Source organism: Rhinatrema bivittatum, chromosome 2 (genome assembly GCF_901001135.1).
Source record: "Rhinatrema bivittatum chromosome 2, aRhiBiv1.1, whole genome shotgun sequence".
Taxonomy (NCBI): Eukaryota; Metazoa; Chordata; class Amphibia; order Gymnophiona; family Rhinatrematidae; genus Rhinatrema; species Rhinatrema bivittatum.
The window spans coordinates 505,293,977-505,308,912 of NC_042616.1; the positions used below are offsets into that span (position 1 = coordinate 505,293,977).

General features: G+C 48.5%; 1 protein-coding gene across 1 annotated transcript in view; it reads left to right on the forward strand.

Moving 5' to 3' along the window:
• Positions 1-14,936, forward strand: part of SIRT5 (sirtuin 5) — a 64,883-nt gene that overhangs the window by 6,196 nt on the left and 43,751 nt on the right. Inside the window, 2 exon segments of the mRNA XM_029590681.1 lie at positions 1,483-1,622; positions 3,444-3,577. Of these exon segments, the coding sequence (XP_029446541.1) occupies positions 1,508-1,622; positions 3,444-3,577 (249 nt within the window). The 5' untranslated portion in view covers positions 1,483-1,507.

Below are 14,936 nucleotides of genomic sequence, written 5' to 3' on the forward strand. Positions count from 1 at the left end.
GGTGGAGCTCAGTCTCCATACACAGGTGGGGGGGAGGGGGCAGACCTGGAAAGTACAAGGTGGGAGAGAGGCGGAGCTCAATTTGCATACCGGCAATGCAGGCACAGGGCAACTTTCCTCTTTATTATAGTTAAATCCTTTCAGAACAACCAATTTAAGTGACGCAGTTCGCCCACAACTGTGTGTTTCCGCATAACTGATTCTTGGGCCATGCAAGGTTTTGGCCTCTAAGGCATCTGCCAAAAATGTAGTAGCCTACCAGAGCTATGTGCTTGGCGAAGGATGAAGGGAAGATAGCCATCAGGACTGCTTGTAACTCTTTGAGTAACGGATTAGTGAAGGCTGGGAACTAGAGCTTTTGCAGGCGCATTCCGCTTCCCCTTATCCCTCCAACTTTGGAATATCCTTTGGGAGTTGAATTATCTTGCTTTTAAACATGAAACTCAAGACTTGAATTTGGAGCTGATCTGCTTATGAAGTGTTATTTATGAATGTATTTTATAGGGATGTTTTATTAGTTGTCTAATTGGTATTAGATGCTGTGTACATTTTAAGTCTTCCTGAGAGTTTCTAATGTTTTAATTTATCATTAATTTTTTGTTATGGGTTTGTGTTTGCATTATTGATTTATAATTTGTTATTGATGTATCATTATATTGTGGTGGTAACCTTCTGTACACTTCTCTTTTGACTATTTTGAAAAAGTGAGTTATAAATTAATAAATCAGGGATAGATGCCAACTTTTTGAAGGATTTCTTGTACCCTGGCCTGGGGGGGGGGGGGGGGGGGGGGTGTTTCACATGCCAGAAACAAAACTTAAAAACCCCTCAGAATCTCACCAGCAAAGTGGTTGTTCAGAGACTATGCCTTTCTCAGTCTCATGAATGTTTAAAGATCTAGTCCCCTTGCCAATGTCGCTCCCCCCTAGCCCTACCCTTCTTACAGTCACATGTACTGGTTGGCTCTTATCTCAGTTTTGGCTTCTCACCTATGGAAATGACCTTCCTCCTGGCAGCCAAGTGACAACGCATTTGGCAACTTTCAAAGCAGGCCTTACAGTTCCCCTCTTTGAGTTGGCTTTTCCTCTTTGCGTTTCAGCTTATTTTTGGCACTGCATTTTTTTATTTATTTGTTATAGAGTACTGAGTAAGCAAAGAATGAATAAATACGATAAAGAGACCAGCTTCAGAAACTGTAGAGGCACTTTCTTCAGGCCCACAGAATTTGCATGAGGAAGTAATCTCTTTTTTTTAAAAGTCTCAAAAGCCTGGCTCTTTAAACATTAGTTACCCTGGCGTAGATATTGTCTCTACGCAAATACATTGTTGGGTTTTTTTTTTTTTTTCCCTAATTTTATTTAAAGCCAATCTGCCACTTTGGGCTCTTCTGGAGTGCGAGGTTCACATAGGTTGTGAGTATGTTAGTCTGTAAGAAGGCTTTAATAGAGCCCCGTGTGATTTTCCTTTCCTTGTATTTTTCAGACCTAAGCATTCTTAAGTAATCCCGATGATTCTTCTGCAGTTTGGCGCCAGGAGGCTGGTTACGCTCGCCTGTTGCGGACTAAAGCTGTCTCCCGCCAGCAAACGAGCTGTGCCTCCGGCAATGGCTCGCCCCAGTTCTAGTAAGTAACCCAACACGTCTGTGCATGGGTGAGCCCTCCAGTATGGATTCTCTGCAAGTCCGGGGAACTTGGTTTAAATCATAGGGGGTGGAAGTTTCTCTGGAAGTATGCTTGGGTTTTTTTTGTTTTGTTTCTGATGCAGACAAAATATTCAGGTTGGTGATGCCAGACATACTGCCACTTTCTTGTGGAGACAGAATATTTGTTTCACCACTAACGATCGAGAATTCATCTTTATAAAGTAGCCTGGTTCTCACGTTTACTCTTGACTGCTTCTCCCATGTTTAGAAGGTAGAAACTGTACTGCCTGCCGCTGCCTGGGGTTATTTAAGGGCACAAGGCTGTTGGCAAAGCTCTCGCGGGCCACAAGGTGAGGGAGTATGGTGCGCAGCGTACGTTGGCGTGCCTGTGGGGGGACCCTTGACTTCGACCTCCCTGCTGAGTACCTGCTGCTGCCTTTGAGGGGTGCCGAGGTGGAAAGCAGTGGCAGAAGGCACAGGGGCTGTTTCCCGTCTGAGGAAGGCAGCAGCCAGTGGAGTACGCAGATGATGGCAAATGTTTGCAGTAACTGCACAGACTTTACATGAGGGCACTGATAATTCTGACAATAAGGCAGGCCTCTGGCAAATGTGATGTGTTTTTGTTTGTTTTAATGCATTTCCTCCTGCTTCTGGTTGAATGGAAACCAGCCTTTCTCGGGCAGCAGACCATGAGTCTTCATTCACAATTTCCCAGGGTACTTTATGGGGATGGGGCGGGGCAATCCCAGCAATTGAAATGCAGTATAAACAGGAGATAGTGTCACCTGAGAATGGACGCTAGGACTTTCTCTAAATAGTTTTATGAAAATCTATTTATTGACACAGTAATCATAATACATTTCAAACAAAACTTTGCAAGTTTTTTTTTGTTTTATCCCTCAACGCCCCCGAATACACCCAAAATATTGTAAGGTCAAAGCTTGTAACTGGTTGGGGCTGGCGTTGTGGTCTGATACACCAGTAGTCCCTCCTGAACACATATGGACGTACTTAAACACCCCCCCCTCCCATTCTCACCGGCCCCTATAAGTAAAACATAAACAAATCAAACTCTTCACAGGGTGTTTGAGGTCAAACTTCTGGCCCTGTGAGATAAGGTATTTAGATAAGGGTCCCATACGTTCCAAAAATGTGACCGAGCTTTAGGTGAAGAACGTACAGGTAGAGATTCCATATGCATCATCTCATGCGCCGCATTGCGCCACTGCCAAAAAAAAGAGGGGACCCATGGCTCTCCATCCCAATAGTATGGATCGTTTCCCCTGTGCCAATAACTTCCTTGTCAGGTGTCTTCTGAGTCTGTGCAAGGCCCAAATTAAATAGAAGTACTTCAGGGCTCACAGGAAGAGTACAATGTAACAGCAAGTTAATGTAACCACTCACCCTTCGCCACAAGGGGAGGATATTAGGGCAAAACCAAAAGGAATGATCAATGGTTCCTTTGTCTAACTTGAACCTTTGACAACTCTAAATAGTTGTAAAATGCACTTCTTCAGCCCAGCACAGTTTGCGTAAAATATTAGAACAGTTGAAGATTTTAGAGCTGCTTACGGCATATTGAAACGTTGGTAGGATTACTGCTGGAGTGTTGTTAGTGGGGATCAGTTTTAAATCCTTTAGGAAAATGTTGGTACTATCTTGTGATGCTCTTAAGGGTTTAATAAAACACTGGCGCGCACTACAGTTTGATGAAAAATATCCCTTGCAGTCAGTTTAAAATTGCTTCTGTTTCTCTCCTGTTTCACCTTCTGGATTTTTTTTGTTTTTCTTTTCTTTGAAGGTTTGAGAGACTTTCGGGAAGTCTTTGCAAAAGCCAAGCACATTGCTATTTTAACAGGGGCTGGCGTGAGTGCTGAGAGCGGAGTGCCCACCTTCCGAGGAACCGGGGGCTACTGGAGAAAGTGGCAAGCCCAGGTAGAGCTTGGCTGGGATTTGTACTGTGGTTTTGCTTTATCCTTCCCTGCAAAGCCTCGCTTAATTGAGCCAGCAGCTGAGACCTGTGCAAGGGCTCCCAGTAGTTTTCCTGTTGTCTTCCCTATTCCCCTATTAAGATTCCTTTTTGTATGGCACACTACCTGTTATTAACTTAGCTGTCCAGAAAAGGCTAGTTAAGATGCTGGTGGCTCTACCATTGCAGGAAATAATAGATCTCTGGTGTGGTCTAGGCAAAAGCAGAATTGATTCAAATTGCTTCTCGCTGGGGGGCTGATGCAGTAAAACATGCATTGAAAACAGGTGTTCCCTGTATGTACCCGGATCAGTCCAGACCATGGGTTGAGTCTCCTGTCCAGCAGATGGAGACAGACCATAACTGAAAGGGTATCCTATATTAGGACAGAGCCTACCCTGCAGCCCTTCAGTATTTGTCTGTCTCCAGCAGATGCCAGACAGCTCACCCTGCGTTCCCAGTTAGCTTGCCCTTTTCCCTGTCGGATTTCTTTTCTCTTTCGTGGGGCAAGCTCAAGCAAGTACTCAGTTTATAAATTATAAGTAAAAAAAATAAAAGGAGTTTTATTCAGAGTTTCTTTACTGTGTCAGGGAGACAGATCTGTCTCCCTCGCTCTTGGGGGCCTAGGGGGGCTTGCCCCTTGACTTGGTCAGCCTAGGCTTCCTCCCCACTGACCTCTCTAGTGTGGGGCAATACTGGTGGTGCCAGTCCCTCCCCCTTAGCCTCCTGCCTGCCCCGAGAAGTTTAATCCCTCGGGTACTCTGTCAGGGATGTGTCATTCCCCTGCTTAAATACAAAAAAAAAGAGAAAAGGAAGAGATAATATCAAAAAAAATCAGACAGGCAGGAGCTTTATTTCAGTTTTTGTGGCTCAGCGGGAGAGTGCAGGGTTAGATCGCCTGCACTTCTCCCCGGGGGTTTTCCCTTTCTCAGCTGATTTCTTCTGCCTCGCGGCAGTTACCTCTGCTATCATGCTGCGTTCCAGTGTGGGCTTGGCTTGTGGAGAGCCGGCCCCCCGGCTCTCCCGCGATAATCTGTGTTCCGGCTGCTTACCGGGTAGGGAGGGCCCCTCCTCGGCAGCGTCGAGAAATTTAGCCCGGGGACGCGCTCCCCGACGCATGGCCAGGCCATTCGTGACCCAGCAATCTGCGGGAACGGCGGCCATTTTGGGAATTAGTCCCAATGCCGATTCTGCCTCACAGGGGGCAGAGGAGCAGGACCTGCATGTTTTACTCCCCAATTTGAGCCCGGTGCGCTCTCAGGGGATGTCCCGGAACCCCCCTCGCTACCTTGCCCCCCCCCCCCCCCGGTGGAAAAATCGTCTCTGGCCCGATTTTCTTCTGATTTGTGCTCCTGTTGCACAAATCGTACTTGGCTAGCCTGCAAGAGGAGGAGGATTCCCCCCAAGGTCCCCCTCCCCCCAAGGATTCTTCAGATGCCCGTGCCGCTACCCCCTGCGGTGCCAGAGGCGTGTGGTCCCGGGGGCCCCCCCCTTCCTCCAGATCCGCCGCAGCCGCCCGCAGACCCTCTTCAGGATCCTGATGAGGATTTTTCTTCGCAGGCCCCCCGCTCGAGGGCGACTATCCCCGCGTACTATGGCTATTTCAGCGGGAAGAGCTGGAGCCCCTCATCTCTTTCATTCTACAGGAATTAGGGATTGATGCTCCTCCGGACACGGCTAACGCGGACCCCGTACTGGCGGGACTTAGGGCGCTTCCGTGCATGTTTTCCTTCCATCCCATGCATAAATTACTTCTTTTACGGGAATGGGAGGCTCCGGAGACAGGTCTTCGTGTCGGGAGAGCTATGGATAAGCTCTACCCGCTCCCTGAAGACTGGGTATGCTGAAGATTCACAAAGTGGATTCTTCTGTCTCGGCAGTCACCAAGCATACCACGATTCCAGTTGTGGGCGCTACAGCTTTGAAGGATGTTCAAGACTGCAAGCTCGAGTTTTTTTTCTTAAGCGGATCTTTGAGGTCTTAGCCTTAGGGGTCCGGGTGACAATCTGCAGCAGTCTCATGCAGCGGGCAAGCCTTAGGTGGGTTCAACAATTACTCAGCACCCAGGACCTCCCATCTGCAGAGGCAGAGCAGGCGGAACGCTTAGAGGGCGCCATTGTATATGGTGCAAATGCCCTGTATGACTTGCTTCCCGTACTGGCCAAGGCTATGGTTTCTGCAGTTTCGGCCAGACGCCTCTGGCTGTGCAACTGGTCCGCGGACTCTTTGTCGAAGGCTCAGCTGGGCACACTTCCTTTTAAGGGCAGGTTGCTTTTTGGCGAGGACCTGGAACAGCTTATTAAGTCCTTGGGCGAGAACAAGGTCCATAAGCTGCCGGAGGACCGCCCTAAACAGTCTAAGTCTTTCTTTCCGACTCATACCCGCTTCCGAGGACAACGCCAGTACAGCAACAGGGCGCGAGGTTCTTTTCCCAGAGGAGGCACCTCCAGGTCCCAGTCATGGTCTCATTCCTTTCGGGGCCGTCGTGGCTTCCGGGATGGCACTCAGCAACACCCAGCCGCCAAGTCTGCTCCCCAGTGAGACCCGGCCGGTCCATTCCTCTGCACGAAACTTAGGTGGCGTCTTTCTCTGTTTCGCGAGGAATGGGCCAAAATCACGTCCGATCAGTGGGTTCTCGAGATGATAGAAAACGGTTACAAGTTGGAGTTTGCTCGGGATCTACCGGATCTTTATCTTGTCTCTCCTTGCGGTCCATTAAAGAGGCCTGTGGTCTGTCAAACCCTAGCCAGGCTCCAGGAACTTGGGGCGATAATCCTGGTACCATTGCAGGAACAAGCCGCCGGCCAGTATTCCATTTACTTCGTCGTACCCAAAAAAGACAATGCCTTCCGTCCAATCCTGGATCTCAAGCGAGTCAACTGAGCTCTCAGGGTTCCCCATTTCCGAATGGAGACCCTGAGGGCGGTAATAGCGGCGGTCCGCCCTGGCGAATCTCTAGCCTCCTTCGACTTGACAGAGGCTTACCTTCACATACCGATTCGATGAGAGCATCAGAAGTATCTTCGATTCCACATCCTGGACCAACACTTCCAGTTCCGGGCTCTACCCTTCGGCCTTGCCACCGCTCCCCACACTTTTACCAAGTTCATGGTGGTAGTGGCGGCTGCACTTCACCGAGAAGGGATCCTAGTCCACCCTTATCTGGACGACTGGCTTGTGTGGGCCAAGTCTTCAGCTCTGTGCGGTCGACAGGATCCTGGCTCTTCTTACTTCACTCGGCTGGATAATCAACTTCCCCAAAAGCAATCTCCAGCCCTCCCAGGTCCTGGAATTCCTGGGAGCTTTCTTCGACACACGGGTCGGGAAAGTATTTCTCCCAGACGCTCGGGCACTCAAGCTCATCAGTAAAGTGCGCAGCTTTGTTTCCCTGCCGCTTCCCACGGCGTGGGATTACCTGCAGGTTCTAGGGACCATGGCCTCCACTATCGACCTGGTCCCCTGGGCTTTTGCACATATGCGTCCATTACAGAAAGCGTTATTGTCCAGTTGGCAGCCGGTGTCCGAGCAGTTCCAAGAGACTCTTCCTCTCTCCGACTCTACCATTGCAGACATACAATGGTGGCTGTCGCCAGCGCAACTCCTGAAGGGGATGACTTTGCTGACTCCCTCGTGGGTCATAGTCACGACGGACGCCAGTCTCTCCGGTTGGGGGGCGGTCTGTCAATCAGAAATGACTCAAGGATACTGGTCCCCACTCCAGTCCCGTTGGCACATCAATCGCCTGGAAGCCCGTGCGGTATGCTTGGCTCTCAAGTTTTTTCTCCCGCTAATCCGCCGCAAAGCGGTACGAGTTCTTTCAGACAATTCCACCCCAGTGGCCTAAATCAATCGTCAGGGGGATACTCGAAGTCGTCTGATGGTGCTGGAAGCCAGCAAGCTCTTCGATTAGGCGGAGAGGCACTTGGATCGTCTCGCTGTCTCCCATATAGCGGGCAAGGAGAATGTTCAAGCCAACTTTCTCAGCCATCAACGTCTCTATCCTGGCGAGTGGGAGTTGTCCGACAAGGCAATGGATCTGATTGTTCGCAGGTGGGGTCCCCCTCACCTGGATCTGATGGTGACTTTGGACAACACCAAGGATCCCCGGTTCTTCAGCCGTTGGAGGGAGCATTGCTCGAAGGGAGTGGATACGTTGGCCCTCGCTTGGCCTCCCGACATTCTCCTCTACGTGTTTCTGCCTTGGCCATTAGTGGGAAAAATTCTCTGGAGAATAGAGCTGCACCGGGGACCGGTCATTCTCATAGCCCCCGAGTGGCCTCGCAGGCCGAGGTTTGCGGATCTGGTAAATATGGCGACGGACGGTCCTCTTCACCTTGGCCATCTCCCCCATTTTCTGCGGCAGGATCCCGTATATTTCGATCAGGCGGATCGCTTCTGTCTAGCGGCATGGCGTTTGAACGGCGATGATTGAAGAGAAAGGGTTATAAAGAAGAAGTTATCTTCACTCTGCTTAGGGCTCGTAAGCAGTCTACGTGTCTGGAAAGTTTTTGAGAATACCTGCGCGGAATGGGGTGTTTCGGCGTGTTCGCCTTCAGTTTCTATGGTTCTCACTCCTTCAATGGGGTCTCTCCAAGGGTCTTTCCGTCAGCTCGTTGCGCGTCCAGGTTTCTGCCCTCTGTTCCCTCCAGATGTCGTCCGTTTCCTTAGGGGCGCTAAGCACCTGAAGCCGCTTGTCCGGGCCACTTGTCCTTCGTGGAGTCTATATTTGGTTCTTCGGGTTCTTTGTTCGTACAGGCGCCAGTCTTTGGTTCCTTTGGTCGGCAGGTGCTTCGAGCGGGACTTTCTCAGTCCCACTCTTTGTAGGGAAGCTTTGGTACATCCCATGGTTTGGACTGATCGGGTACGCACAGGGAAAGGAAAATTAGTTCTTACCTGTTAATTTTCATTCCTGTAGTAGCACGGATCAGTCCAGATGCCCTCCTGTGTTCTGTCCGCTCAAACTTTTTCCTGTTTTGTCCTTCTTATAGGAGTAATTTTGTGTCTCAGCATGGCTCTATTGGATTCTCATTACAAGCACCGGAAGCATCTTTCACGATGATCTGGTGTAGTCATGCAAGAGCGCTTAGTCACAGAGTTCATTCAATTGTTCTATTGTTTGATTGTTTACCAAAAGTTAATAGTTATTCTGTTACTTGCTTGTCCTTATGCCTTTTATTGCTTTGACAATGGTTATACTGAAGGGCTGCAGGGTAGGCTCTGTCCTGATATAGGATACTCTTTCAGTTTTGGTCTGTCTCCATCTGCTGGACAGGAGGCTTAACCCATGGTCTGGACTGATCCATGGTACTACAGGAACGAAAATTAACAGGTAAGAACTAATTTTCCTCTAGTATTGAGCGCCCATTGTCTTAATATGCACACAGCACCATTCCCTGGGCGCTTGATGCAATATTTAAATGAGAGCCAGTGATAAAATGGGCATGCTAAAAGAAAATTGTGTGTCCAAAGCGCTCAATAGTTCAATTAATCGGGTGCCCAGTTCTAGTGGGCATTCAATACGAGTGTCTGTTTTCATCATTCTTCTTTGTTTTGTTATAATACACATCAACAACTTCAGCAAAATATTAGGTGTCCCTTGCTAGGGACATCTAAATTGTGTGGCCATAAGAAAAGTGGGTTTCTGCTGATCAAGTCAAAATCTATTTATTTTTCTCCTCCTCAAGCAGTAAATTAAAATGTCACAATGATATTAAGGAGGAAGACACACTTATCGTAACACAGAGAACTCTGTTTTTTAAATTTCTTTTCTTGAGCCGTTGACTGCGAGTTGACTTTACTCCACTTTTGAGGCTGGATTTAAATTTGCTGTGTTAAAAAGTGTGCATTGGGCGCACAGCACTTTCCCTATACATACCCAGATCAGTCCAGACTCCTGGTTTTTGCCTCCCCTTCCAGCGGATGGAGACAGAGTTTTACTGACACTGCAACATAACTCAAGGTGCTACCTACAGTCCCGCAGTATTTCTCTGACTCATGGTGGAGGTGCAAAGCCTGTAGTCTGTTAAAATAATTAATTAATAATTTAAAAAAAAATTATATAATATATAAAGAAGGGGCTGGACTCGCGCTGCCTTGGAGCAGTCCCCGACTGCCCACTCTGTGGTTTTCTTGTTTTTGGGTTTTTTAAAGTATAACTTTAACAAAACAGCAAAAGGCACTTCCCTCTGAAAGGCAACAGGCTCCGCTGGTCCTTCAGGGTGAATGATTCAGGACCCTGGGTATTCGCCCTGTCCAACAGGAAGAATGATATATATATATATATATATATATATATATATATATATATATATCAGAGAAAGAAGATAGAAGCTGCGTTTGTTCTTCAGTGCTGGCCTCCCAGAGGGTTGCTAGGTCCTGCTAGGACCATCCTCTCTGGTACGTGAGGCAGGGGGTCGGGGGCCCTAGCTTGCATCACTCTTCCTGCTGGACAGGGCGAATACCCAGGGTCCTGAATCATTCACCCTGAAGGACCAGCGGAGCCTGTTGCCTTTCAGAGGGAAGTGCCTTTTGCTGTTTTGTTAAAGTTATACTTAAAAAAAAAAAACCAAAACAAAAAAAACCACAGGTGTGTGTGTGCACAGAGTGGGCAGTCGGGGACTGCTCCAAGGCGCAGCGCACGTCCAGCCCCGCACTGCACGCTCCCTTGGCGAGCGGCTCCTGTTCATCCTTTTTTTTTTTTTTTTTTCCCCCTTCTGTCCAGCATTTCCTGTTAGTTCCACAAGGAGGAGCTGAGCCCACTTATTCTTGCGGTTTTGAAGGAACTCGGCACAGAGGTCCCTCGGGAGATTTCCGAGTTGGGAGCAGTGGTCCCGGATAGGGTTGGCCTCCGAGTTCTGGCGAAAGTCATTCCTTTACATAAGCCCATTAAGAAATTGTTTTCAGGGGGTGGGATACTCCTGTGACGGGCTTGAAAGTGAGCAGAGGATAATCGGTACCAAAATGATTGCCTCGTTTTCAGCTGTCAGAAAGATGACCACCATTCCTGTGTCCAGTGCTACAGTGCTAAAGGACCTTCCGGATAGGAAGCTGGAAGGTCACCTCGGGGGGGGGGGGGGGGGGGGGGGGATTATTTTTTAGGTGTTTGACCTTGGTTTAAGAGCTGTGGCAGTTTTTATGCTAAGGGCAGGTCTTTGAGTACAAAGACCTGACAGACAAAGAGTACAAAGACAGTCAGACAAAATCAGGTCTGACCTTGAGGCTAAGCAGGCTGAGCGGCTGGAAACCATGGTAGCCCTTGGAGCCGTCGAGCTGTACGAACTCATTTGAACTTCAAGGACAGTGATATCAGTGGTTTTAGCCAGGAGACTCCTCTGGTTGAGGAACTGGTCAGTGGATGTTATCCAAGTCTCAGTTCAGAGCTTTACCTTTTAAATGCAAGCTACTCTTTGGTCAAGACTTAGAGGAGATTGTAGGAGTAATGAAGAGGCCTCAGACGGCTTTCATCGCAGGCAGGAAGAGAGAAGGCAAAGAGAGTTTGTCCTCAGAGCCTCTTCCTTTTATTGTACATTCATACAAAGGCAGATGATGTGTCATTACATGATTGGCTACTTTCCCATAGCAACAGAAGAGTCATTACACCATTGGCTTTGGCTCAGGGGGTGTGCACGGATCATTTCATTGGCTGCTGAAATCTACACCTCCTGACTTTGTCCTGCCTCTGACTAGGGAACACCCAGCCCCTCCCCCAGGAATTCAGGGCTAAGCACAAGCCAGAGAAATACATGAAGTCAGGTATCCTTTCCTAGGCAGAGACTTAAGCACAAGTGATGCTTTTATTCAGGCAAAGTTCAGGGAGAAGGGAAGTTACTGTTTAAACCCTGATGAAATGGCTTGCTGGCAAGCGCATATTTCCCACAGAGATGATCAAATTTCTCGGGGAGAGTAAAGGTCATGAGTTGCCTGAAGATAAGCCTCAAGGGCAAGGGTCATTTCTTTCATGCCCTTGTTTCAGAGGCGATAGATGTTTCTGGTTCAACGGGGCTCCCAGTGGCACCCAAAGGCAATCTGCCAGGAGGCAATCATCCTAAATCAGTCCTTTCGCGGGCAAAGATTGAATAGGGATGGCTCTAACCAAGGGAGTGGTGGAGCCAAGTCCGCCCAATGATGCGAGGCCAGTCCACTCCTTGGTACCAGCTGTAGGGGGGTCAGTTGACTCTTTTTCACGAGGAGTGGGCCAAGATCATGTTGGACCAGTGGGTGCTGGCTGTAATAAGACAAGGTTACGCTTTAGAGTTTGCTCTTCTGCTAGGAGATTTCTTCATGATCTCCCCATGCTTATACGAGGGAAAGAGTCTTGTGGTACAGCAGTTGGTCGACAGTGTGTGGTTGCTGAGAGCCATTGTTCCCGTAACTCTGGAAGAGCAGGGGAAAGGCAACTATTCCCTTTGTTTCATCGTTCAAGAACGAAGGGACCTTTCAGCCCATTTTGGACTTGAAGAACGTGGACGTAGCTTTCAAGGTTCCTTGGTTTCATATGGAAACTCTGCATTTGTGATTGCAGCGGTGCTCAAGGGAGAATTCCTTGGCATATAGAAATCCAACCTGACCATCAGATATCTCAGATTCATGGTCCTGGGATGGCATTTTCAATTTTGCTGCCTTCAGTTCAGTCTGGTGACGTTGCCCAGGACTATTAACAAGGTGATGGTAGTCATGGCGGCTCTCCAGAGGGAGGGTGTCTTGGTTCACCCATATCTGGATGACTGGCTGATATGGGTGAAGTCGGAGGACCTTTGTCGGCAGGCAGTGGTTGTGATGCTTCAGCACCTGAGGTCATTAGGATGGATTGTCATTCAGGCCAAGAGTCATCTTTCCCCTTCTCCGGTGTTGGAATTTCTGAGGGTGCATTTTTTGTACCAAGGTGGGGAAGCTGTTTCTCTCCGAGCGCATATCCACATTGCAGTTACAGGTCCATGCTTTGCTACAGACGCAGGTACCCAGGGTCTGGGATTACTTGCAGGTTCTTAGCTCTATGGCTTCCACATTGGAATTGGTTCCGTGTGCATTCGCTCATATGCAGCCTCTTCAGTCAGCGTTACTTTCCAGCTGGAATCCATTGTTGGAGCAGTTTCATCTGCTGCTCCCCCTAATGGAGTTGGCCAGGTCCAGCCTCTTGTGGTGGCTTATTCGGCACGAGTTGAAACAAGGAGTGAACTTAGATTCTGGACTGGGGACTTGTTATCACTGATAGCAGTCTCTCCGGGTGGGGTGCGGTGCGTCAGGACCAGTCTGTGGTCGGCGGAGGAAGCATTGTGGTCCATCAACCTCCTAGAGACGAGGGCAGTGCGGTTGGCTTTGCAGGTGTTCCTGCCTTTGTTAAGAGGCAAGCCTGTGAGAGTCTTGTCGGACAATGAGACGACAGTGGCTTACATCAACCGACAGGGTGGTACCAAGAGTTGGATGGTAGCTCAAGAGAGCCAAGAGTTGTTCAACTGTGTGAAGCAGCAATGGGGGCTACTAGCTGCTTCTCACAAAGCGGGAGTGGTCAATACGCAAGCGGATTTCCTCAGCCATCGGCAGTTGGATCCTGGACAGTGGGAACTTTCAGAGGAAGCAATGTGCCTCATCACTCGAAGATGGGGCAGGCCGCACATGGATCTAATGGCAACTTTCCGAAACACCAAAGTCCCACGGTTCGGTCAGAAAAGGGAGCGGGGAGCAGAAGGTGGTTGATGTACTAGTTCTGTACGAGTTTCTCCCATGCCCTCTGGTGGGCAAGGTATTATAGCAGATAGAGTTCCATCCTGGTGGCGCTGGAATGGCTGAAATGACCTTGGTTTGCAGACCTGAAACTTGCAGTGGGCAGTCCATTGACTTATTCATCTGCCGAAGCTTCTGTGACAAAGTCCCATATACTCCTATCAGGTGGCTCACTTCTGTCTCGCGGCTTGGCTTTTGAGAGGAAGTACTTAAGGATGAAAGGATATTCTGAGGATGTTATTGCTACTCTTTTGCAAGCAAGAAAGACTTTTCCACCTTTTTGGCATATGAGAAAATATGGAAAGTTTTTGAGGTCCTGTGCGTGGAACAAGGAGTGAATCCTATGTGGGCCGCTGGGGCTCATATTTTGCATTTCTTTGCAGAAAGTCTTGGTGGAGGGTTTGTTGTTATCTCACTGAGTTCAGGTGGTAGCGTTGGGTTGCATACAAGGCAAGGCACAGGGGAGCGACTGTAGCGGCATATCCAGATGTGATGTGTTTTCTCCGAGGGGCGAAACGTTGCCATCCTCCGTTTCAGAAGTTGTGTCCTTCCTAGACTCTTAACTTAGTCCTTAAGAGCTTGTGTATCTCGCCGTTTAAACTCCTTAAGAGGACTGCTATGAAGGCGGCTATTTGTTCTGCCTGAAGGTTTTCGGTATTGCAGCTGTTATCCTATAGAGAACCTTTTTTTGAGAATTTCGGATTCTGGGGTTTTTCTTGAGGACGTTTCCTTCCTTTTTGCTGAAGTTGGTTTCGTTTCTCTTGTCAGTCAGTGGAACTGCCGTCCTTTTCCAGCTTGGATGCTACGGTGCCTCATGTTAGAGAATTGAGGTGCTTGGATGTCAAGCATGCTTTGTTCAGGTGCGAGGTGTTTGAAGGATACTATTGGTTCTGCATACATCTGCCAGGATCATCCTATTCTGGAGCAGTTATGGGCTTATTCGACCATTCTCAGACAGCATCCTGGGCTGAATATCAACAAGTGTCTAATTGAAAGAATTTGCACACTTTTGCAAGGCATTATCGTTTGGATGTCCAGACCCCGGAGTCAAGGGGTTTTGGAGAAAGTATGCTTTGAGTGGGATTCTCGCAGCTCACCCCATTTAGGGAAGCTTTGGTACATCCCAGGAGTCTGGACTGATCTATCTGAGTATGTACAGGGAAAGGAAAATTGGTTCTTACTGGCTAAGTTTTGATCCTGTAGACCATAGATCAGTCCAGAGGCCCACTCAGAGGAGGTCTTGGGTTTGGAGAGTCCACGCGATCTGGTGTAGTTATCAGTCTGAAGAATGGCACAAGTTTTGTTTGTAGTCCTGCATGTTTTTTATATTGAGGTCAAAGTTATCTGTTCTGAGTTTTCAAGAGGAGGGGATTGCCCCTCTATTCTCTTGAGGCGGGAGCAAAAATGGATTTTCCTTTTGAACACAGTTATTCCGCACGGGCTCAATACTGAGCTTGAGTGGAGTCATTTTTTGTGATTAATATAGCAGTTTAGTGGTTCAGTCCCTGATGACTGATTTGTGCAGTTTATCTTGCCGCCAGCGCGGTTTACCCCGCGCCACCATGATAGGGATATGTCTTTGGGTGCAGACAGCACAAGTTTAGC